The sequence below is a fragment of the Erinaceus europaeus genome, chromosome 7, assembly GCF_950295315.1.
Source record: "Erinaceus europaeus chromosome 7, mEriEur2.1, whole genome shotgun sequence".
NCBI classification, from domain to species: Eukaryota; Metazoa; Chordata; class Mammalia; order Eulipotyphla; family Erinaceidae; genus Erinaceus; species Erinaceus europaeus.
The window spans coordinates 44,048,724-44,073,979 of NC_080168.1; the positions used below are offsets into that span (position 1 = coordinate 44,048,724).

Sequence of the window (25,256 nt, forward strand, 5' to 3'; positions counted from 1 at the left end):
AAAAACAGCTTCTTCAAAGTAGTAATAACATTTGAGGAATGACCTCATTTATCCTGATTAACAACATTTTAAAAATATTTATTCCCTTTTGCCCTTGTTTTATTGTTGTAGTTATTACTGTTGTTATTGATGTCGTCGTTGGATAGGACAGAGAGAAATGGAGAGAGGAGGGGAAGACAGAGGGGGAGAGAAAGATAGATACCTGCAGACCTGCTTCACCGCCTGTGAAGCGACTCCCTGGCAGGTGGGGAGCCAGGGACTCGAACCCGGATCCTTTAGCCGGTCCCTGCGCTTTGTACCACCTGCACTTAACCCGCTGTGCTACCGCCTGACTCCCTCTGTATAACAACTTTATGAAGATGTTATCAGCTCATGAAATGATGGAGACCTGGCCCAGCTGGGTGTCTCACTGATGCTAAAGGTCTCCCCACTGAGGATGCAGTTAAATGTGGTGATGCCTCCACTTCAAAATGCACATTTGAAGACCTGAGTGTTAAGTGTGTGACTCAGCCTACATGAGCCTGGATGGCTCTGAAAACTCCCTGCCCTCAGACGCCTGCCTTAGTGGTGACTCTCTACCTCAGCTCTCACTCTTCAGGGCCTGGAGAGGGTGGAAAGGAGGGAGGGGAACAGCTTTCAATGCTACAGGATGATGACAGTCAGGAGCAGTCCATCTGCAAATAGCCATGAAATAGCCATGGTGACCAGAGAGAAGCAGGGTGTGTGGTGGGGGAGGTGGGGTGGGGGGAGACACCACACACCAAAGCTTCCTTCAACACGACAGGAACCGGGCTTAAACCTGGCTGCACATATGGCATTGTGATCTGTTTTGTAGGCCCTGCACACATTGGTTTTAGTCATAAGTTTAGTTCAGACCACATGTCTCAGCACAGTTTGGAGCTTGGGCCCAGAGGCTTCCTGTTCCCACTGTGCAGGGTGCTGTGTGGGAGTCCTCCCCCACCCTATAATGGGGCACCAAGCAAGTGCTCTTCTGCCACCTCTTGGGAAAACAGACTTTAGACAAAGCAGCAAGCAATGGCATTCTCACTTTCTCAGATTAAGGTAGCCAGCTTTCTGGATGAGGTTCCTGTTGGCCTCTGGTGTAGACACATCGAAGTCTGGAGTATAAACTGACTCGTCAACAGAAAGTAGTTCTTGCTGAGACACCCGCATCTTCTCTGCTTCAGCTTCAAGCTCCACCTGGATGCTTGAGACAGAAAGTGGTAGGTTGGGCTCTGGTCAGCAATGAGAAGCAGCAGAGGACAGCCCTGTCACCCACAGCTCAGTCCCTGCTGCATTCATGAGTCTCTATCCTTCAGCTCATACCCCAAGCTCAGGAGCCTGCTTGCTGTTGCCCTTGGGATGAACTATGCCTGGTCAGGCAGCAGAGGAACAAGTCAGCCCCAGCCCTGCAGAGAAGGCTGGCTACCCGAGGCTTGGACAGCTGGTGTTTGGCTGGTGGAATGACTGTTGGAATGATTGGTCTTATGACAAGGAGGGAAGACAGAGGCTCAAGATAGGCAGAACAAGTATACTATGATTAGATTTTTAAAAAGGGTGGGGTGGCTGGCATGGGGAGGAGGGCACAAATGTCCCACAGTGCAGTAATAAAAATATATAGTACTTGAAAAAAGAAAGTTAACAGGGAGTCGGGCTGTAACACAGTGGGTTAAGCATAGGTGGTGCAAAGCACAAGGACTGGCGTAAGGATCCCTGTTTGAGCCCTGGCTCCCCACCTGCAGGGGAGTCGCTTCACAAGTGGTGAAGCAGGTCTGCAGGTGTCTTATCTTTCTCTCCCCCCTGTCTTCCCCTTCTCTCTCCATTCCTCTCTGTCCTATCCAACAATGATGACAACAATAACTACAACAATAAAAAAGGGCAACAAAAGGGAATAAATAATATATATATATATGACATTCTTTTTTTTAAAAAAAAAGTTAACAATGGTTCTCCCAAGATAGAGGTAAGCCACAGAATTCTGAGTTCAGGCAGAAAGAGAAAGATACTGTGAAAGATTAAGGGTGTGGGGGGATATTGCTTTGAAGTGACAATTGAATTGGTGCCCCTCTTCACTTTCCCTTACTGACCCCAGGGGGGGTATGGATCAAATGGAAAGGCAAAAAACTGACACCAGGTTTCACGGATTGCTCTCTACGTAAGTGCACATCCACTCTCATCACTCACTGCCACCAGTGCTGGGGAAACCAGCGCAGGCCTTGTGGGGGAGGGGATGGGTTCTCATGAGCTCCAGCTCTGCCTGGGCTGAGATGAATGTTCAGCGCAAGTTTTTCCTGGGACTCACTCTTTACTTCCGAGCAGTTTTAAATAGGCATCTGCCTCAATAGATTCTGCTAGTTCGTTTTTTGAAATGCAACATCCTCAAGATAAGCAGCTTCCTCTTTGTTAGCCAATGCCAAATAAAATCCTCATAGTTCTTACGTATATTCTGTGTATTTAAAGCAAATACACAGAGACACTTATTTCTATACCTCAGAAACTTTGAGAAGTACTCCAGGAACTACATGTTTGGTGTCTAGATGAGATGAGGTTGGTGTTGGAGGGGAATGGGACCACCTCTGAACTCTCCACTGAGGTCAGGAGACCAGAGTCAGAACCATGGCATTAAATGCTGAAAGGGCAGTTTGGAGAGGTGAGGTTTTGTTTGTTTGTTCTTTTTTTTTCTTTCCCCTTTGTTGCTGAGGAATTCTTCTGATGCAGTCTCCGCCCCCAGGTTTTACTACACCCCTGCGAAATCCTAGCAGTGCCCCCTTCAACCAATCCTGGCCCCACACGTCACCCCTGGTTGTCGCCCAATAAAAGTGGCTGCCAACCTTGTGAGACGCATAAATCTCATAAGGTTGGCAGCCATTTAAGCCTTTCCTCCTCCACAGAAAGTCCTACATCTTCCCACCTGAGCATGGCATTCCTTAAAAACATTTAAGCCTGCTCCATTCCATTTTTCTTTACTGTGTCCATTTAGATATAAAGGGATAGGAGGAGATGTTGCTGAGGAATTATTCTGATGCAGTCTCCACCCCCAGGTTTTACTACGCCCCGCGAAATCCTAGCAGTGCCCCCTTCAACCAATCCTGGCCCCACACGTCACCCCTGGTTGTCGCCCAATAAAAGCCCCCTCACCCCCTCTCGCTCTCTCTGGGCTCTCAGCTCCCCCCCTCTCAGATCTCTCTCTCTTCTCTCGCCCCGTGGTCAGGTAGTGGGGACGGCCATTGTGGGCTGACTCCACGTGGCCTGAGCCACCACCCCCCCATCCTATAATAAAGATTTGTATACTCCCTTGCTCTGGACGTCCACTCTCTTCTCTGCGGTACAGCCCGACACCTGACCGCTACAACAACACCCCTTATAATTTCAGATCGAGAGAAAGAGACCCAGAGAGAAGAAGAGACACCACATAATTTCCCCTGGTGCAGTGCCCTGTGGTCTGATACGGTGCCAGGGCTTGAATCCAGATGGGTGTGCAATCTCCCAACCCAATGTTGTGGTTTTTTGTTTTTAATAAGCACCTAAAGGCTACACTATAATTTGTTAAGTTAAAAAAAAAGGCTTAAGTTAATTATAAAAGGGTTATCTACTGTAAGTGAATGTAATCATTTCTTGCAAAGTGGTAGCACTTCTGGCTGCTGACCTAGTAGCTCTCAAAGAAAAAGCAGGGGGCCAGGTCATGGCACACCTGGTTGAGTGCACATGTTACAATGTGCAAGGACCTTCGTCCAAGCCCTGGTCTCCACCTGCAGGGGGAAGCTCTGTGAGTGGCAAAGCAGGGCTGCAGGTGTCTCTCTCCTCCTCTATCACCCCTTCTCTCTCAATTTCTGGCTGTCTCTATCAAAATAATTTTTTTTTAAATTAAGAAAATTTAAAAAAAGAAAAGGAAAATAACTCTTCTGAATCTACAGAATATCTAAACTGGAATCATAGGTTTTTAACTCATGAAATGTGCAGAGTAACAAAAGGATAGAAACTGAGTTTAATGTGTGATTTTTTAAAAACATTTATTCATTCTCTTTTTTGCCCTTGTTTTATTGTTGTAGTTATTATTGCTGTTGTTATTGATGTAATTGTTGTTGGATAGGACAGAGAGAAATGGAGAGAGGAGGGGAAGACAGAGAGGGGGAGAGGAAGATAGACAACTGCAGACCTGCTTCACCGCCTGTGAAGTGACTCCCCTGCAGGTGTGGAACCAGGGGCTTGAACCAGGATCCTTATGCTGGTCCTTGCACTTTGTGCCACCTGCACTGAACCCACTGTGCTATTGTCTGACTCCCAATGTGTGAATTTTTTAACTTTTCATTTAGACTTTTAATATAATGGGTAAGATCTTGGGCTCTACAGAGATAAGGAAGCACAGAAATCATTTCTTTTCAACCATGATACTCACAAGGCCAGTTTCTGAGAGTTCACAGAGTGGACAAGGGCTTTATGGGACCCTCAGCAGGTGGCCTGAGGCTTCACCCACCTCCCAGAGAGGTGGATTCAGCAGGAAAAGTAAAAGGCACATGAGATACACAAGAACACAGCATTACCTCTGAACCATGTCTGTGACAGAAGACAAGAAGCTGTCCATACTTTGGGAAAACATCTCTGCTCCCTTCTTAAAAAAGTTAATCTGAAAGACAGAACAGTTATATTCTGAAATCTTGTTAAAAGGAACTGGGTGTCTGAACTAGTCTTAAGTGCTTGGAACAAAGCAGTTGCAGCAATATTGCCGGTAACTGTTTTTTTAATAGTCTTGTCATTAGTATTTTTCTTGTGTAATTTTCTTAAGAGTGAGGAGTAGATCTTAATCATCATTACATCTCAGGGCCCTGAGAAATGCCCTGCACTAGCAGGAAACAGACAAGCACCTGATGTGTGGCTCTGAATACCTTGAGAGACAGACAGTGACTTAATGCCAAGGGAAAGCTGGGCTTAAGAGGCTTTTAACATCAACCTGAAGTGTGTTGTGTATGGGAAGGACGCAGCAGGGCCCTGGTGAAGTCCAGCAGCTCTATCCAGGCGAGATGCCCTCTTGCTCCTGACATTCTCTAATGTAGGAGCTCTGCCTAGAGGAGAGTGCATGTAGACCTGAGGACCACACAGCTTAAAAATGAGCTACTCTCTTCCCTGATCCAGCTTTCTAGTCCTATTTCCAACCCTGACACCATCTCCCCAGATAATACCTTTGGCTCACCTGCGTGTTAGCTGTCAGGCTCAGGCCAAAATTGGTAAAGTCATGGGCCCCTTGGAATATACCTAAAATAGACCTGATAAATTTTTCCAAAATGGAGACCCCAAATCTCATCTGCTGTAGTCCTGCCTTTAGGTTCCAGATTATTAAACAATTTGTTCTTCTTTATATCTTAATGCTTTTTCAAACACCAAGTTGCAGATGCTACCATGATGCCAACCTGACTTCTCTGGGAAGATGATCTCACCAATGTACTTTAGAACCCCATCTCTCCAGAAACAGGGAAAGACAGACACAGGCTGGGAGTATGGATCAACCTGCCAATGCCCATGTTCAGCAGAGAAGAATTATGGAGGCCAGACCTTCCGCTTTCTGCACCCCATAATAATCCTGGGTCCATGATCCCAGAAAAATAAAGACTCAAGAAAGCTTCCAGTGGGGCAGGGGTAGATAGCATAACGGTTATGCAAAGAGACTCTCATGCCTGAGGCTTCAAAGTCCCAGGTTCAATCCCCTGAACCACCATAAGCCAGAGCTGAGTAGTGCTCTGGTAAAAAAAAAAAAAAAAAAGAGAGAGAGAGAGCTTCCAGTGGATGGGAATGGGATGGGATGCAGAACTCTGGTGATGGGAAATATGTGGAATTTTACCCCTCTTATCCTATGGTTTTATTGATATTTTCTATTTTTTATTTTATAAATAAAATAAATTAAAAAATAAAACTAGCTGGGGCTGGGAGGGTGGTGGAGTTGGTTGAATGCACATGTGACCACACACAAGGACCCAGGTTCAAAGGTCCCAATCCCCACCTGTAGGGGAGGGGGAACCGTGCTACAGGTGTCTCTTTCTCCCTCTTTATTTTCTCTTTCAGATTTAGTTTCTTTTTGTCACTACTCAATAATAATTTTTTTTTCTTTATTGGGGGATGTTTTACATTTGACAGTGAATACAACAGTTACTACATGCATACATTTCTCAGTTTTCCACATAACAACACAACCCCCACCAGGTCCTCTATCATCAGTTTCCATACTCTACCCCCCACTTACCCACTCCAGAGTCTTTTACTTTGGTGCAATACACCAACTCCAGAATAAATATATATATTTTTAATGAAGCTAGCTGCTAGTTTTGGGGAGCCAAGAGAAGGAACACCTTTCTTCCTGTGTATTCAGAAAGTCTGGATCTGCCAACAAAACTTGAAGTGGTGAGCAACAGGCAAGTGAGAACATTTCTATAAACAAGTCTCACCTGTGACCATCCTACCCTGAAAAGCTCAAGTTTTCATTTCTTTTCAATGGACAGGTATTTTTTAAAATCTGATTACTGGATATGAACTATTTCATGATGATAGCAAAGATACCTGATGATAGTAATAGTTGAAAACCTAAGTCATGAAAAAAAAAGAAACGAGGGGGCTGGGCAGTAGTGCATCCAGTTAAAATTATACTCTACTAAGCACAAGAACTCACACAAGGATACAGTTCCGAGCCCCCAGGTCCCTACCTACAGGGGGAACACTTCACGAGTACAGAAGCTGGTCTGCAGGTGTCTATCTTTTCTCTCCCTCTCTACCTCCTCCTCCCCTCTAAATTTCTCTCTGTCTTATCAAATAAAAAAAATGGAAAAAAAATGTCCACCAACAATAGTGGATTCGTAGTGCTGATGCCAAGCACCACTGATAACCCGAGAGGCAAGAAAGAGAGAGAGAAGCCATTTTACTTGGACTTGAGTTCTCTGCTGTGCTTAAGTCCAGCTGGTCTGTCTGACCTGGAAGCAGCTCATGTCCTGCACAGAAACCAACCTCTCATCCTGAGGAGGTCAGTCAGTGCTATCAGCTGGCAGGTGACTCCAGACACCCTGAGGAAGCATGGCTGCTTTTTACTGTACAAAAGCAGATGACTGGTACATGTTAGGATATAAAGGGAAATGATCTCCGTCTTATGATCTTGCTCTACAAAATTCAGTAATATAAATACCATTCTGAATCCCTGAAATGCTAAATATCAAAGTCTATTAAATAATCACTCTGCATTTTTAGGGACACAAATGTCTTTCCTTAACTCCCTGAATTTCTTGAAATAATGCTTATTGTTAATTATTGGGGCGTTGGAAAAGTCATGACATTATTTTTCTATCCAAAACTGCGCCATGACTTTTCTGACAACCTAGTAAAACTCTGATATATTTTTTATAATAACAGAAGGCAGAAATCATGGTATTATTTGATATGACTGAAGCTATTTGACATGGCAAAGATAAAGGGATGCAAGAAAACTACAGTTAGTTCTTCCTTAAAATCACTGCAACCCACACCCACTAAATAATGAGGGTGTGAATTGAAAACATGCAATGCACATCCCTCCAATCACTGTGTCAGGAGTGCTTCCTATGTGAGGTCAGGGTCCCAGCACCATGAGAGATGCTATGGCAGCAGGGAAGCTCCAGACCTGTGTTGTTTCTCCCTCCTGCTCCCAAGTGGAAAAGATGATCCAGGAGCAGTTAAATCACAGATGTGTGTGGCCCTGGTCACACAAAAGAAAATAAAAAACTAAAACACACACACACAAGAATGGAATGTTTAATGAATATCTATTTGAATTTTGGTCAAAATATAGTTTTATGAATGCTCTATTGAGACATTTTGTGAATTTAACATTTTTAGTTAATAAAATTGAATAGCTTATAATGTGTTAAGGAAAGAAGGCGGTAATTCAGTGGCAGAGCCCATGTCTCACACACACGAGCCCCTGGCTGTGACCCTCAGCACATGCCCCACCCACCCACATACATACCCTGATGAGTGAATAAATGGAAGAGAGGGATGTGATACCAGCTTTCATAGCAACATAACTTAGTACTTTATCAATATTATACTGGGACTCATTTGTGTGCTCTCATTAACCTGTAGACAGTTTGTTTGCAGCATGATGACTGAATCATGATTTAACTGAAAACCTGTTGAACGAGAGCCAGCAAAATCAGACATGGAACCAAGCATCCTCTACTAGGTGGGTGGTACAGAGAAACATGACTCTGTGCAACATCATCCAAAGTTCCCATGCCTTTGAGAACAACAGGAAGTGCAAGGGACATGTGAACACCTGCTATGTGAACACCTGCTCAATCAACACTGATGTGAAAGGGCTGATGAGGCAGAAGAGCCTGGGCTTCAGTCATCCAAAAGATTCATGGGGCTAGACAGCAACTGCTCTAGGAATGGATCTATAATTTTCATTGGGATCTTAAAGGTTGGCAGAGTGAAGAACTATGTGGCCTTATGTCTTGGAATCTGGTGCTTTTTCACATGAAAAATGAAAAAGCATTACACTTAGTCCTCAAAAAAAAAAAAAAAAGCTGTTGCTGCCACCAGTGATAAGTGTTCTGCTCAGCAAAGTTCTGTTGTTTTCCTAGATCTGGGGGCTGCATTTGTGCTTCTATACACAGTCTCCTCTTCTCCCTTGTGGCCACTGTTCACTAAGTCCATGTACACTGAGAGAAGGGGTGTAGTGGTTGGCAGAATTTAACCCATCCTCTGGGCCTTGTGAGAATCTTTCTCAAAACAGCCAAGCTCTCCATGCACTAACCTAACAGGCTGGAGCTGCCCATCCTTCTGAGGTGCTCAGTCTGGGACACTCCCTGACCTGGAGCCTCTGCTGAGCAGGGATCACTGCTCCCTTGTCAATTCAGGGAGGACAGACATGATAGGAGGTATTAATTAGAACAAAGAGGGAATGGACTGGCATTTTCTAACCAAGTTAGGTCAACCATCAGGGTAGAGGGTGCTTTACTTAATGAAAAGAGAGTGAAGGGCAGTGGAGAATGAGTGATAGACTCATGTTGGCATAGTGCCCATCAGGAGGAAGCTGAACAGCACCAGGGATCTGCTGAACACTGGTGCCATAGCTGGACAGTGCTGGTTTTGGGTTTACCGCAGCATTATGCAGAGGATGACCGTGCCTTATTTAAACATTACCTCTGAAAGCACAGCTAACTCTGATGTGCCCATCATTTATCAACACGACCACCTGAGTAAGGTGACAATTGAACTTTGATGTTTATAGATTTCTTCTTGTGCCTCTTTTGCCTGAATGGCAATGATATCTTAAAAGCTAAACAAAACAAAAAAACCTCTAGGGGGCTGGGTGGTGGCACACCTGGTTAAGCACACACATTACAGTGTGCCAGGTCCCTGCCTGTAGGGGGAAGCTTCTCAAGCAATGAAGCAGTGTAACAGGTGCTTCTCTTCCTCTCTCCCTTCCCTCTCAATTTCTATCTCTATCCAAAATAAAGAAGAAAAAAAGATACCTTTACTTAAAAATGTACTATAAAGGGGCAGGAGATGGGTCACTCAGTATACCTAACCATGCACAAAGTACTAGGTTTGAACCCTGGCGCCACATGGGAACACCACAGTACCAGAGCGAACTGCACAAGTAGTGGGGCAGTTTCTGATGTCTCTCCCTGTCTCTTTTTTTCTCTGATTTAATTAGTGAAGAAATATCAAGAAAAAATGCCCACATGTTTGAAGTTGCGGAAGAAGGGATTGCGTCCCTTCTTAACATTTTACTTTCTTTTTAAAAAATATTTTATTTATTTATTGGATAGAGACAGAGAGAAACCGAGAGGGATGGGGGAGGATAGCAAGGACCAGAGACAGAGAGACACCTGCAGCCCTGCTTCACCACTTGCAAAGCTTTCCTTCTGCAGGTAGGGACCAGGGGCTTGGACCTTGGTCCTTACATACTGTAACATGTGCGCTCAACCATGCGCCACCCCCTAGCCTCCCAACATTTTGCTTTCTACCATGCCTTCCTCTCCCTAGATCACCAACTATAAAGTAGAGATGTAGTCAAGGCCCCATCCTGAAAGTGCAGCTTCCCTGCAGACAAATGTCCAGGACACTACTGAATAGGGAAGAGGAAGCCAAACAAATCTAGTACAGAGACTTCATAAATCAGCGGCAACATTTCCCCACCTCCTACATGCAAATTGCTGGTAACAAACCTAGCACATTATCAGTTTAGGAGTTACCTCACCAAACAGGGCAGCAAAGTAATGTGCAGAGTCCTAGTTTGTGAGCCTTACTCTACCTAACAGAGCAGTCCAGCTGCTTCTCAGAAAACTGGAGCAGGCTTGGCTTTCACTTGGATCTGAGACAAAGGACCACACTGCGTGCTCCCCATGGGAGCTGGGGATCAAGGCCTTTGCATCCTGTATTTAAAGCTTAACAAATCCAGCTAGGGATTATTCAGCCACCCTGGCTGCTGTCCAAGTGCTGAATCTCAGAGCATTTCCAGGGAGGCTGTGCATTCATGTTCCTTTCTTTGCTGCTGCTTCAGTTTTTACCTTAGAGCTACCTCACCAAAATATTGTGCTATTGTTCACCAGTGGCCCAGGTCTTAGCCCTTAGGGGAAGGGACTGCCTGCCCTACCTGTCCGTGAGCAAAGCCAATCATGGGCTCCATCATGGCTACACGTTTTCTGTATTGTAGTGCGTTGAGAGCACAGTAGTACTGGAGGGATGAAAGGTGCTGTTTCCGCCGTGCAGCTGCTACCTCTTTCACAACCTCACTCTTCGCCTGATTGGAGAGAGAGGTGAAAGGAAGGTTTCAGTGGTCTCACAAACATGGCAATTCTGTAAAAGCATGTAACTTAAAAACATGTTTAAGGGAGTCGGGTGGTAGAGCAGTGGGTTAAGTGCAGGTGGAGCAAAGCGCAAGGGCCAGTGTAAGGATCCCTATTTGAGCCCCTGCTCCCCACCTGCAGGGGAGTCGCTTCACAGGTGGTGAAGCAGGTCTGCAGATGTCTATCTCTCCCCCTCTGTCTTCCCCTCCTCTATTTCTCTCTGTCCTATCCAACAACAATGCCATCAACAACAATAATAACTACTACAATAAAACAATGAGGGCAACAAAAGGGAATAAATATTTAAAAAAGGAAGAAAATTAAAATTAAAAACATGTTTAATCAGAACCTTTTTTATGACAAATACAGTAAAATGTATCTGGAATTTTTAAAAAATCCAGCACTGAGGTAAAGTCAGTCTGATAACACTACAATCCTTTAGGAAAGTAGCCTGGCAGCATGTACATTGTGGCTCACTTGGAAGATTTTATTTCAAGGAAATCATGTAGCAGCATATGCATGTAAATTGATGGGACAACAATTAATAGAGTGATCATATCAAGTAATATGCCAATACTCAATATGATATGCTGTCACTACCTTTTTGCTTCAATATGATATGTAATGGCAAATAAACCAAGAAATAAGAATTACAGGAGCAGAGCCAACAAATCAGGGATGGGAGTTCAAGTGACATGAATGCATTTGACTATTATACAAAGCATGTGCTTCATTTTAAAGTGCTATGTAAGGGTTGGGGAGACAGCTCAGCATTGGAACACTAGACTTGCATGCCTGAGACCCCAGAGGTTCCAGGTTCAATCATGAGTACTGCGATATGCCAGAGCTGAGCAGTCCTCTGATCTCTCTTATAAACATAAACAAATCTTAAAACAAACAAACAAACAAAACCCTGTTAGGGAGCTAGGTGGTGGTGCATATGGTTGAGTGCACATAGTACTATGGGGAAGGACTCATGCAAGGACCTGGGTTTGAGCCCCTGCTCCCTACTTGCAGCAGGTCTTCAGGTGTCTATCTTTCTCTCCCCCTCTCCATCTTCCCTTCCCCTCTCAACTTCTGTCGTATCAAATTAAATAAATAAAAAGGAAAAAATTGCTGCACGGAGCAGTGGATCTGTAGTGCCAGCCAGTACCAAGCCCCAGCGATAACCCTGGAGGCAAATAAGTAAATATATATACATATATATGTATATATATATTTTAAGATTTTATTTATTAATGTGAAAGATAGGAGGAGAGAGAAAGAACCAAACATCACTCTGGCACATGTGCTGCTGGGGATTGAACTCAGGACCTCATGCTTGAGAGTCCAAAGCCTTATCATTGCGACACCTCCCGGACCACATAAGTAAATATATTTTAAAAGATCCTGTTGTATAACTTTATAACAATTCCAAGCTGGTTTTTAATAAATAAGTTTGAAAGGGTAGATTGCAGAAGTGGAAACCTACTTATAAGACTCAGAATAAAAATTTAAAATACACATATGGGAGGCAGGCTACTCAAGAGCCTGGATTCAAGTCCCTGATCCCCACCTGCAGGAGGGAACCTTGATGAGCAGTGGAACAGTGCTACAGGTGTCTCTTTCTCATTCCCATTCAATCCCTCTGTCTCTATTTAAAAAAAAAAAAAAGGCCACCAGGAGCAGTGGATTCATTCTTCGTGGCAACAAAAATAAATAAAATTCATGTACAGAAAAACAAATTCACCAAGGCACCATCAGTGCCACAAAGTTATATTAGGAAAGTATACAAGGTGCTTAGTAGTAAACAAACTGAAAAACACCATATAAGGTAGGCACTCTTACCTTCTCATTCTCCTTTTTTTTAGGAAGTCTGCTGTATTTTGCCATCGAGAGGTCATGCTCTAAAAATAAAGAGACATTTAGCCCCCAGAGAGAAGGCTGACAAGTGAGAATGTTTATTCAGTGTCTCTGACCACAGACATACTGAGCCCATCCACATCTCAAAACCGTAGCCATCAAAAACAGAAGGAATGCTCACCATTGCTGGCAATTCCAAAAAGATCCTTTAAGGTGCTTACTTCTAAGTAAGAGAAAAGAATAATCTCAGTGCAAAGAAAAATAAAACATGTACTCAGAGCTCTATACTTTTCCAATAATAATAATAATAATAATACAAAAAGTTTACCCATGGAAGGGGAGAAGACTCTGTAAATAAATGCCTCCCTTCCTGCCTCGGCTCCCCAGCTCTGGAGGAACCTCACTTAGTAGCTGAAAATCCTGGTCTCAGTGGAATTTGTGACTTCAGTGGTCTCTCACCCTTCTAGAACCTGCCTGCCCATGGAGCCAGTCTTCTTGACTTCTGTGAATGAGAGGGTACCTAGGAATGTGGACTGGAGCATATGCTGGTACTATACATGAAGACCTGGAGTATAACTGTAACTGACCTTTTTTTTCTCTTCTCCAGGGTTATTGTTGGGGCTCAGTGCCTGCACTATGAATCCACTGCTCCTGGAAGCTTTTTTTTTTTTTTTTTTTACCCTTTTGTTGCCCTTGTTTTTTATCGTTGTGGTTATTATTATTATTCTTGTCACTGATGTCATTGTTGTTAGGACAGAGAGAAATCGAGAGAGGAGGGGAAGACAGAGAGGGGAGAAAGATAGACACTTGCAAATCTGCTTCACCACCTGTGAAGTGACTCCCCCTGCAAGTGGGGAGTTGGGGGCTCGAACTGGGATAATTACACTGGTCCTTGTACTTCATGCTGTGTGTGCTTAACCTGCTGTGCTACTGCCTGACCCCTGTAACTGATTCTTAAGTCCCCAAGTACAATGTTTTAGCATGTCATTCTGAATAATTTCCTGACTATACCCAGAACCTAGAAATTTCCCATCCTTGCCATTTTAACACCTAACAATGTCACTTGTGACAAATATAAATATAAAGCACCTGCTCTAATTTTTTTAAAAAAGTCAGAAGCAATATATAGAACACTGTACTTGCAAACCAACACCAGTAAAATCAATGAGCAACAGCTAATCAGGATTAAAGACTTTAAACAGAGATACTTCAAAGAAGTGATACTTTCTCCAGTTCTAAAACAATCCATTTTGCTTTATCAAATAGCACAAAACAGTATCATGGTAATTTTTCTTTTTGCCTTAAAACTGTCTCCAGCTATTAAATTTCTCTTCAAATAATTCTTAAACTTTCTCATATCAGATTACTTTCTATCTTTGTTTTATTGCATTTTAATTTTTCTTGCCTTTTACTTCCTGTTGGAGCAGAGTCTCGGGGTATTTCCTTATCATTTCTACTAGTCCCCTTAGTATTTCTTGTGTTCTATTCATTCAGACAGTTTACACTCACATTGGTGAGTAGACTAGACAGGCAGCAAAGTGTAAAGTCAAATGCCACTGAAGGAACTGGGCTCAAGCCTCCACTTCCCACCTGCAGAGGGAAAACTTCACGAGCAGTGAAGTAGTGCTGCAGGTCTCGTTCCCACTTGATTTCTCTCTGCCTCTATCCAATACATAATAAATAAATAAATAAATAAATAAATAAATATATATATAAATAAAATAAAATTTTAAAACATCACTGGGCAGAGGGATGCTAGGATTTTTTTTTAAAATTGATCCTTGTGTCTAATAAGTATGATCTGTGTTAGACACTTCAAATGTTGGTATTAATGTCATCAGAAAGGAGACTTTGACTTTTTCTATAGATATTAAGAGACTTCTCTTGAACAGTTTTAGTCTCATACCAGAAAAAAAAAAAATCACCATCATGGACCAGTACTACTAATCCACACGCTGAGCACTTCTGGGTGAATGGAGGCCTGTCACTACACTGGGTCTGCATGAGCACTCACTCTCACCATAAACAAAGCTGAAAGGCAGAAGTCTGACAACATGGATCTTAAGGGACAAACTAGTTTCTACCTAACAAATTTGGAGTTTTTTTTTTTAAGATGATATCACCACAGATTTTTAAAAAATATTTATTTATTTATTTATTCCCTGCTGTTACCCTTGTTGTTTTACTGTTGTAGTTATCATTGTTGTTGTTATTGATGTTGTCATTGTTGGATAGGACAGACAGAAATGGAGAGAGGAGGAGAAGACAGAGAGGGGGAGAGAAAGACACCTGCAGACCCGCTTCATCGCCTGTGAAGCGACTCCCCTGCAGGTGGGGAGCAGTGGGCTCGAACTGGGGTCCTTACATCAGTCCTTGAGCTTTGTGCCATGTGCATTTAACCTTCTGCACTACTGCCTGTCTCCCAGCTTTCCTATTCTTTATCTCTCTGGGAGTATGGACCTAGGATCATTATGGGTTGCAGAAGGTGGAAGGTCTGGCTTCTGTAATTGCTTCCCCGCTTCTTCTTCTAGCGTTTGCCACTTCCCCGCTGAATATGGGCATTGACAGGTCGAGTCATACTCCCAGCCTGTCTCTCTCTTTCCTTAGTGTGGCGGGGTTCTGGGGAATTGGAGCTCCAGGACACATTAGTGGGGTTGTCTGTTCAGGGAAGTCTGGTTGGCATCATGCTAGCATGTGGAACCTATCACCAGAGATTTTTAGTGGCAGCTTTCTAATGAGGAAACCACTAAAATGCACTCAGTGAGGCTTTCACCTAGTGCTGGGTAATCAGCGCACAACTACACCCAGCCGGTTTCAGCTTTTGATGCTTGAGGAAAAGGTGGCATTTTTCAACATACTAGACTTTAAAGATATTAATGCAATGATAATAATAATAATTAAATTAATTAAACAGTGTCTTGAAATTATTCACACTAAAATCAGTTACTTTACCTGTGAGATCCTTTTCTCGAAACTGTATAATAGGTAGAACCATTGTGTCTGCCAATTGTTTAGCCAGCTCTGTATGGAGAACATTAAGCTGAAAAAGAGATAGAGAGCAAGAGAGAGAGAAACCTAATAAAGAAAATTTTTTAAAAACATTGTTATTCTAAAAAAATTTTTATTCTTTCTTTTATTTGATAGGATGAAAAGAAACTGAGAAGTGGGAGAAGGTAAGGAACAGGAGAGACATCTGCAGCACTACTTCACCATTTGTTAAGCTTCCCTCCTGCAGGTGGGGACCAAGGACTTGAACCCAGGTCCTTGCTAATGGTAACATGTGCACTCAACTGAGTGTACCATTGCCCAGACCCTTTAATGAAGAAATTTCTTTTAAAATCTTTTAAAATTTATTATTGGATATAAACTGAGAGAAATTGAGAGGGGAAGGAGATAGAGAGACACCTGCAGTCCTGTTTCACCTCTTGTGAAGCTTCTCCCATGCAGGTGGGGACCAGGGGCTTGAACCTGGGTGCTTGTGCACTGTAATGTGAGTGCTTAACCGGGTGCACCACAGCCTAGCCCCTAATGAAGAAATTTCTACCATCACATACTGCTGTTTTTGTTTTTTTTTTCACCCAGAAGTCACAATGAACACTTCGGTGTGGTTAAAGTGCTCAGTCAGAATTCTATACCGAATAAACACTCTTCATTAAGTAGTAGATAGGACTAAAGGTATTATATGCAATATTCTATATGCCCTGAATCACCAGTAAAGCTTACTAAAAGGTCTCCCAGTCCACTTATGGTTTACTGTGCAAACTCTGGATCCAGGTCTCAATATGAGTGACACTGCCTTTATAAGTGCTCAGTCCAGGTCACTGTGCCACCATAACACTATGAGCTCTCTCACCCTCAGAGGGGGCTGAAGTCACACTTGAAAGACAAACCTGTTGGGAACCTTCTAACCCCAAGCCACATTTAGCAGTAGGCTTGAGAATTGCTCTGTGAGAGCAGAATGGGAACATTAACAACAACAACAAAAAAGCACTCAGAACACAGGGTTTAACAAACTCAGCAAATGGAACCTGTAAATATAACACCCTGTCTCAGGTGCATCCCAGGAAGTGACCTAGAAACTCTGCTTTTTGAGAAATCACCCAAGGGGCCAGGTGGTGGCACACTTGGTTAAGTGCACATGTTACAGTGCACAAGGATGCAGGTTCAAGTTCCTGGTCCCCACTGCAAGTGCCCCTCTGTCTCTCTCCCACTCTCTATCTCCCCCTCCACTCTCAATTTCTCTCTGTCTCTATCCCATAAATAAGAAAGAGAGAGAGAGTGATAGAGAAAGAGAGAGAGAGAGAGACCACCCAGGATTAAACTCTGCAAGCCTGGCACAAGAACAATCTGGATCTGGGGTATTCTGTTCAATATGTGCCACAACATCTCTACTTTGAGCTGGATGTTTTCTCTAATGTCTGAATCTAATTACTCATTTTGAAATTTTCTCAACCTATTTATGCATTAACAGAAAACATAAAGAGAACCTCTTCATTTCACCTAAGCTAATTCCTTTCACTTGCACAGGTCTCTACATTAAAAGGTTAGTTTGAAAACTCTTTGCAGTGTTAAGCTTCCAGCAGATCATGATACTGCTGATAACATCATATTTCCAGTTGTATAGAGCCATTTGCAGTAAGTCAACTGTGCTCCCTCAAGAAATGTTCACTAAGGAAATCCAAGAGGTGCTGCACGGGACAAAGCACTGGATTTTCAAGCATGAGGTCCCCAGCTCCATCCCCGGTATCACTTGTACCAGAGTGATCATCTGGTTCTTTCTCTGATAAACAAGTGAATACAAATTTTAAAGTAAATGTCCACTAAGCACATGTGAGGCTTTAGAAAAAAGGTCTTTGGGGCTGGGTGGTGGCACACCTGGTTGAGTGCATGTGTTACAATGCACAAGGACCTGAGTTTGAGCCCCCGGCCCCCACCTGCATGGGGAAATCTTCATGAGTGGTAAAGCAGCACTACAGGTGTCTCTCTGTCTCTCTCCCTCTATATCTCCCCCGTCCTCTCAATTTCTGTCTGTCTCTATCCAATAAGCAAATAGAGATAATAAAAATTAAAAAGAAAAAGGGTCTTTGCAGACATAGGTGCAAGGAAGGACCTCAAAATAAAATCATCCTGTACTATCCAGATGGGTTTTAAATCCAACAATAAGTGTTCTTATAAGAAAAAAGTCAGTAGGAGAAAAAAAAACACAGGTGTACATTGAAGAGAAAGTGATGCCAACCTTGCCACAACACATCAAAGACTCCCTGGAGCCATTAGAAGCTGGAAGATGGGAGAAAGGATTCTCCCCTCATGCTTTTGGAGAGAATATGGCCCTTTCAACAACTTGATTTCACACTTCTGACCTCTGAAACTTCCAGAGAATAAATATCTATTTATTAATATTAATATCTGTTAATACCACCTGTTTTTTATGTACTACAGCAGCCCTGAGAAACAAATCCAGCCTCCTGAGGAAACTGAATTCCCAGAAATCTCTTTTTGTTCACTGTTCATATACATCAAAGACTTTTTTAAAAAAAACAGAAACAAACACAGTAGCATACAATCTATTTTACTAAACGAACCTGGGAGAATTGACAAATTGAGATAGCTTTTCAGATATGAATAGAGATCTAAAAATGGAAACTGGGTCAATATAAAGATGAAAGAAATAAGCACATAAAACTTTGCCAAGTTGTTGGCTTACCTTATCTACCACATTGGAAAAATAGTGGAGTGTGGAAATTACTTCTTCATCACCTTTGCCAAGAGCAAAATTCTAAGATGAAAGGAATAAAAGAGCCAGGTGTTAGGTGGGTGCTAGGAAAGTCAGCACTATGGCAAGCCCCTCAACAGACTTCCTGCTGCACTGCCTTTCTTGCCCTGCTAAGAGCACATCATGTCAGTCTGGACAGAAAGCTGGAGGTCTCCTGTTGTGCTGCCCCAGAGACGCACTCAAACCACTCCATCAGAGCTTTTCTTTTGATGGTTACCACCTTCTGTCTGGACAAAATGCTGTGCTCAAATTCATTTCCTGGAATTCTAAGTGTGGGTTCACTTTAGTCTCTTAGATCCAGAGGATGGACCCTTAGGGCAGATAATTACTTCTGTAGGCTAATTAGAAAACATCACAATGACTGTGGGATAATCAACAGTTAAAATTAACCAGTTGAAAAGGAAAAGACTAGACAAGTGAGAAAATGAAAATAGAATAAAGAAGGAAGGAAGGAAGGAAGGAAGGAAAAAGGAAAGAAAAAAGGAAAGAAAAAAGGGTGGGAGGGAAGAGAAAGAGAGAAAACATGAAAGTGTCCATCAAAGAGAAAACACAAGTAGAACCTGAACTGGAGTTGGTATATTGAACCAAAGTAAAAGAATCTGGGGTGGGTGGGTGGGAGAACACAGGTCCAAAAAGGATGACAGAGGACCTAGTGGGGGTTGTATTGTTACATGGAAAACTGGGGAATGTTATGCATGTACAAACTATTGTATTTACTGTTGAATGTAAAACATTAATTCCCCAATAAAGAAATTAAAAAAAAGAAAGTGTCTATCACATGCCATATAAATATCAAGTTACCTGTTTTTCATAGGCCAGTAGTTGCCTAGAAAGCTGCTGAGTGGCCAGGCACATTTCATTCTGTAGGGAGAAAAGAAAAGCATGTAAATCTGACTGCTACATATTACAGGCACTGAAAAATGCCACCTCTGACAACTTCATAAAATGATGTGTGTCTATAAATTAATAATGAATTTTTCTCAGAGATTACTTGGAAAACAAGACCCAAACACATTTGCACTTTAAAGGCGGCTACTTCTTTACCCCCTATTTACAAATACTCCTGCTCCTAATGATTCATCTGGTGAGAAAACATATTAAGGAATTATAGTGTGGTCAAAACAGACATGGTCCTGTGTCCTTACAAGGGAGCAGACATTAAAAAACAGTTACAAGCATGATGAGGACTGTCCAGGAAATACTAGATGCACTAGGAAGTTCTGATGGGGGGGAGTCCTAGATGGGATCTAAAGAAGAGAGGTCTTCAACGAATCCCAGAAGAAAGTCTAGGAGTTTCATCTGGGGCTGAGCTTTCTAGGAAGACGGATCAACATGCGGAAAGAACGCACAACCTGGGGAGTCAGGGCAGTAGCACAGCAGGTTAAGTGCATATGGCGTGAATGGTTCGAGCCCCTGGCTCCCCACCTGGGGGAGTCACTTCACAAGTGGTGAAGCAGGTCTGCAGGTGTCTTTCTCTCCCCCTCTTCTCTTCATTTCTCTCTATCCTAACAACGACATCAACAACAACAATAATAATAACTACAACAACAATAAAAAACAAGGACAACAAAAGGGATAATTAATTAATTAATTAATTAATAAAAAAGCATGCACAACCTGTTCGAAGAGCTATAAAATGTAAATGTGTCAACGGGTAGGTGAGGAGGAGAGACAGCTGATAATCCTGACAGAGTGAGAGCATGACATACTCGAGCCAAGCGTCAGATTTCACTTGAAGTGAAATGAGAACTTTAGAAGCCCCATGGCATGATGAGATGCCACCAAACTTGGAGCACCAGGCCAGTAATGATGATGGTAACACAGATGCACAGTTATAATATTATCCCTGGAGATGGCAGGTGAGGTGGGGGTGTTGGTGGTGGGTTTTGTGCTGTTTCTCATAGGCTACCACTGTTCACTTTTCCCTTCTTTTTATTATTCCTCAAATCTCTGGCTGTACAGGTTTTTTTTTTTTTTTACCATCTACACACTTTCTTTTTAGTAAGGAAACACACGCTGTAATTCTAAAGGTCAGTTTTAGACTGTCTTTGGATTCAAGGCTTACTCTTAGAAGAGAGGAGGGTCCATGGAGTCTGACCAGGCACAGAAGAAAGAGGACTGGAGCACCTTGGCCCTGGCTCCACATACTAATTGTCCTGGGTTTTGTTGTTCCTGTTGTGGTTAAGATCTGAGCTCTACAGAAGCTTGTTTATGTGATTCTATTAGGAACTTGTTTTAATTTTATGCAAGACGAATGAGAGCTTAATCCCACTTTTTAAATTTTTGATTCTGCAGACAACTGGCAAACTATCCTGTTCTCTAACTTTCTTGTCTGCCCTAAGTAACAGTATTAACAGACCCTGAAACATGATTCTCGCCCTTTTTGTCTCTGATTAGAGCCTGGCAAGTCACAATAAAAGTTCCTAGCTTTATCATCCTGCCAGGGTGCTACTCTTTTCAAAATTAACCAGACTTAAGAAGCCACGTAGTCACGAGGAAGGCAAGCAAACAAATCCACAGCACTAGGCCCTGCATTTGATATGGGTGTGCTACTATTCCTTGCACATAGCAGGCTCTCCACAAATATTTGATGAGCAAGTGAACAAACAAGGTTGGAACATTCATCTAAACCCAAGCTGAAAACAATACCTGGAATCAAGGTGTGAGAGGAAATATATCTCCTAATTCCATAAGGCAACAACACGGATGGGAGGTAATAAAATGCTAAGATTAGCCAGGGCTGGAGTGAGCAGCCAGGAAGTGCTGCCTGTGCTCATCTTCAGCAGTGCTGTTTCAGAGAATCACAGGAAAGGGGGTCTTAGCCAGGTCACTGGGATAAAACTCTGAGAGATCAGAAACCTCTTGCACCTCTCGTTTTTTCTTTAATATTTTATTGACTTATTTATTTTAAAGAGAGAGCCCCAGAGAGAAAGAGAGAACAGAAGAAAGAAAGAACAAGAGAGAGATAACAGAACAGTGCTCAGCTCTGGGTTATGGTGGTGATGAGGATAGAACTTGGGACCTCAGAGCCTCAGGCATGAAAGTCTGTTTGCTTAACCACTATGCTATCTCTTCAGCCCCCTCACCCTCCTGTCTGAGTACTCAGCCATGCGTTTTTGTCAGTTACCCTGGCACCTGCTTTTGGGCAACACCATGTAGACTGAGATTCAAAGGCCCAGAGAATCCTCATAACAGCAGCAGCTAACATTCACAGAACACTTAATTCTTGCTGAACATCACACAAAGTGCATTCTGTAGAAAACCTCATTTCATTCTGACAATCCTGTGAAGGTGGGCTCTAATCATTACTTACTAGCTTTGGCTTATGGTAGTGCCAGGGATCGAACTTGGAACCTTGAAGACTCAGGCATGAAAGTCTGTTGCATAAACCACAGCACTATCTCCCCAGTGCATATTCTAATTATTAACTCAATAACACAGCCATACAAGCTGAGGCACAGAGACATTAAGCCACATACCGAAAGTCATAAAGTTAGTTAGTAGCTGGACTGGGATAAGAGTCCAGACCTGGCTGATGCTAAAATCCACACTCTTAAACACTACTTTCTAAGATCCATGTCTAGTGAAGCAGGAAGAGCTGAGAAGGTCTACACTGTAGATTAGAGTTGACAACTTTTTCCTGTAAATGGCCAGAAAGTACTTTTTACTTATGGGATATATGCCCTCCATCACAACTACTAACTCTGCTGTGATAAATAAGTAGCCATAAACAACACACAAAGTCCTTAATTCCAATTACACCTTATTCACAAAAATAAGAGGCCAGAACCAGAACCTCTGTGAACAGCTGATCTTGCTTGAGATGGTGGGTTTCACCACTCTCCCACCACATCTCCAGCAGGAGTGTCTGCATTAAGCTATAGCATTTCTGTTGAGCATTTTCTAGTCCTTATCTAAGTGAGTCTTTTCTTAAGTCTAGTGAAGCCTGAAATGTAACTTCCTGTACCTATATCCTTTAGAGAATGTCAACAGACATGACAACCACTCTCCCAACCTTCAAACCTGAGAGCCACAGGTGACCTGAATTCTCCTTGCTAGAGTTTACTGGTAAATGCTCCGAATGTGGTGGGAAACCCAGTGTGTGCCAGAGAGCACCTCAGCTGATGCTGGAGAACTCCTGTACCATGCACACAACTCAGAGGAGAAGAGGGTACAGCTGTAACTCAGGGGAGAAGAGGGTACAGCTGTAACTCAGGGGAGAAGAGGGTATAGCTCACAGTGGCTGCTTCCCCAAAGACACTGTCCACAGCTGGATTCTGCCAGGTCTCTCCTAGAAAGAGCTCAGGAAAGTGGGGATAGATAGCATAATGGTTAAGCAAAGAGACTCATATGCCTGAGGCTCCAAATCCCCAGGTTCAGTCCCCCACACCACCATAAGCCAGAGCTAATCAGTGCTCTGGTAAAAAAAAAAAAAAAAAAAAAAAAAAAAAAAAAAAAAAAAGAGGGAGGGGAGGGGAAGGGAGAAGAAGAAGAAAAGAAAGAACAAGCTTAGGAAAATGGTGTTATTTTCAAATGTGTGTGATTCAGGCTGTGAGTTCTTTTCTGGCAACATGATTTCACTAGGTACAAACCATACATACAAAAATGGCTTGTCAAGGGCCAGGCACTTGCACACCTGGTTAAGCACAAGGATCCAGGTTTGAGCTCCCACTCCCCACCTGCAGGGGGAGAGAGGTGCTTCACAAGCAGTGAAACAGGTCTGCCTGCAGGTGTCTCTCTCTAAATCCCCCTCCTCTCTCAATAAAATGGAAAAAAATAGCCACCAGGAGCAGTGGATTAGTAGTGCTGGCACTGAGCCCTAGCAATATCCCTGGAGGCAAAAAAAAAAAAAAAAAAGAAAAAAGGCTTGTTGCTTGCCAGAAATAAACAAACAAATAAATAAATAAAGGAACCTTTCTGGTACAGGGCACACTACATGGATTCTTTTCAACTGGGCCAACTTTAACCTTAGTCATACTTAATCTACTATACACAGAAGTTTTATGAAATGCTTTCCCAACAGCAGCTAATTAATCCACACCCTGTGAGGTAAGCCTGGACAATTATCTCTGCAATAAGAGTTGCAGAACTGGAGTTGGAGTTAAGCATAAATATTAGTAATGACAATAATAAAGATAGCTGCTGACATTAACCAAGTGTTTTCTGGGTAACTATCATTGCTATTAAACTTTTTGAAAATAGACTTGCAGATCTGATCCCTCTAGTGAATTTGTGAAGTGAGTAGTAGTATCTTCACTTTACAACCGAGGAGACTAAGGTTCAGAAAAGATAATAGCTAAAAACCATACAAATAAAACTTGGCACTGCAAAGACCCAACCTGGATTCAAAATCTGAAGCCTAAATTCTTACTACTATAGTATTCTGATCCAAACCTTTAACTTCATTTAGTTAGTACTCTGGGGGTAGGCCTTGTAGAGCCTGCAGACAGAAGAATAAGCCCTGTATTTTTCTGCAGTAATTCAGCAAAAAATATGGCTAAAAATGTAGATTCAGGGTTGGTGAAATAGCTCACTTGGATACTGCATTACTTTTTTTTAAAATATTATCTTTATTTATTTAGTGGGTAGAGACAGCCAGAAATCAAGAGGGGAGGGGTAACAAAGAGGGAGAGACAGAGAGACACCTGCAACACTGCTTCACCACTCGCAAAGCTTTCCCCCTGAAGGTGGGGACTGGGGGCTCGAACTTGAGCCCTTCAGCATTGTAATATATGCGCTTAGCCAGGTGCACCACCACCTGGCCCCGATAGTGCATTGCTTTACCATGTGCATGACCCAGGTTCAAGATCAGACCCTGTCACAACGATGGAAGTCGCCATGCTATAATCTCTCTCTATATATATTTCACTCTCCCTCTGACTTTGTTTCTATTAAAACAAAATATAGATTCCACATAAAGTTCTGTAAGATTCCTTTGAAACTCTGGAATGTTGTTCTGGCTACTATTTGATGCCTCAGAAGAGTCCTACAAAAGAAGGCTTGATGAAGGGTTGACTGGCAGCATCTGTGATATTAACCAGAAGACTCTCCCAAGCTGTCACCAAGGGAGGAAAAAAACAGTGGTTCAAAAACCTGAAAGGAAAATCAAGATTGTGGCAAAAAGGATATTTACCCTATGGTGGCACAGGGTACCCCCGTAACAGCAACTATCACCTGAAACTACCCTAAGTTCTCTGTGGTTTGCAACATTCATGGTGAACTGAATGGCAAGGAAGGGAGCAGGGGAGGAGAAAATCCCCACAGAGTCAAAACCACAAAGAAGGTATTTGCTTCAATACATACCAGATGTTTGATCACAGATAGTGCCTAGGGCCCAGTGGTTAACACACTCCTTCATCTCACAGAGCTGGGGTCATGACTCTGGTGGAACATTCTATGACGTATACACATTATGTATAGTTGTGAAATTATATCCCTGAAAGCTTATGATTTTTAAAAACATTGCTAAATTGCTAATTAAAAAAAGATAAAAGTCCATCAGCGGGGGGGTGGGAGGGAACTTCATGAGTGGTGAAGCAGGGCTGCAGGTGTCTCTGTCTCTCTCCCTCTCTATCTCCCCTTTCCTTCTTGATTTCTCTGTCTCTATCTAATAAACAATTAAATAAAATGGATAAATCTGAAAAAAAGATAAAAATACAGTTGCAAAGCTGTGACTATGTTTGAACAAGCCTGTTTTGATGAAGAGAAGTAAAACAGCCTTTATCTTGATACTCACTCTACAATTTTTAGTCATCTGGCAACAATTGTACTATAAACCATTAACCCCCAATAAAATGATTTTAAAAGCCTATGAAAAATTTACTTGCAAA

At 42.6% G+C, this 25,256-nt stretch overlaps 1 protein-coding gene across 6 annotated transcripts in view; it reads right to left on the minus strand.

Moving 5' to 3' along the window:
* APPL2 (adaptor protein, phosphotyrosine interacting with PH domain and leucine zipper 2) overlaps positions 1–25,256 on the minus strand; it is a 54,841-nt gene that overhangs the window by 15,240 nt on the left and 14,345 nt on the right. For 3 of the 6 annotated variants that reach the window (XM_016192553.2, XM_007533029.3, XM_060194333.1), the window contains 8 exons: positions 19,228–19,287; positions 18,358–18,429; positions 15,606–15,693; positions 12,835–12,876; positions 12,639–12,697; positions 10,619–10,765; positions 4,542–4,624; positions 1,049–1,207 (listed from right to left, as the gene is read on the minus strand). In XM_016192553.2, coding sequence (XP_016048039.1) covers positions 1,049–1,207; positions 4,542–4,624; positions 10,619–10,765; positions 12,639–12,697; positions 12,835–12,876; positions 15,606–15,693; positions 18,358–18,429; positions 19,228–19,287 — 710 coding nt within the window. Of the gene's footprint in view, positions 1–1,048; positions 1,208–4,541; positions 4,625–10,618; positions 10,766–12,638; positions 12,698–12,834; positions 12,877–15,605; positions 15,694–18,357; positions 18,430–19,227; positions 19,288–22,664; positions 22,718–24,729; positions 24,821–25,256 lie in introns of all 6 variants that reach the window. The other 3 variants (XM_060194331.1, XM_060194332.1, XM_060194334.1) reach the window with 2 other exon arrangements.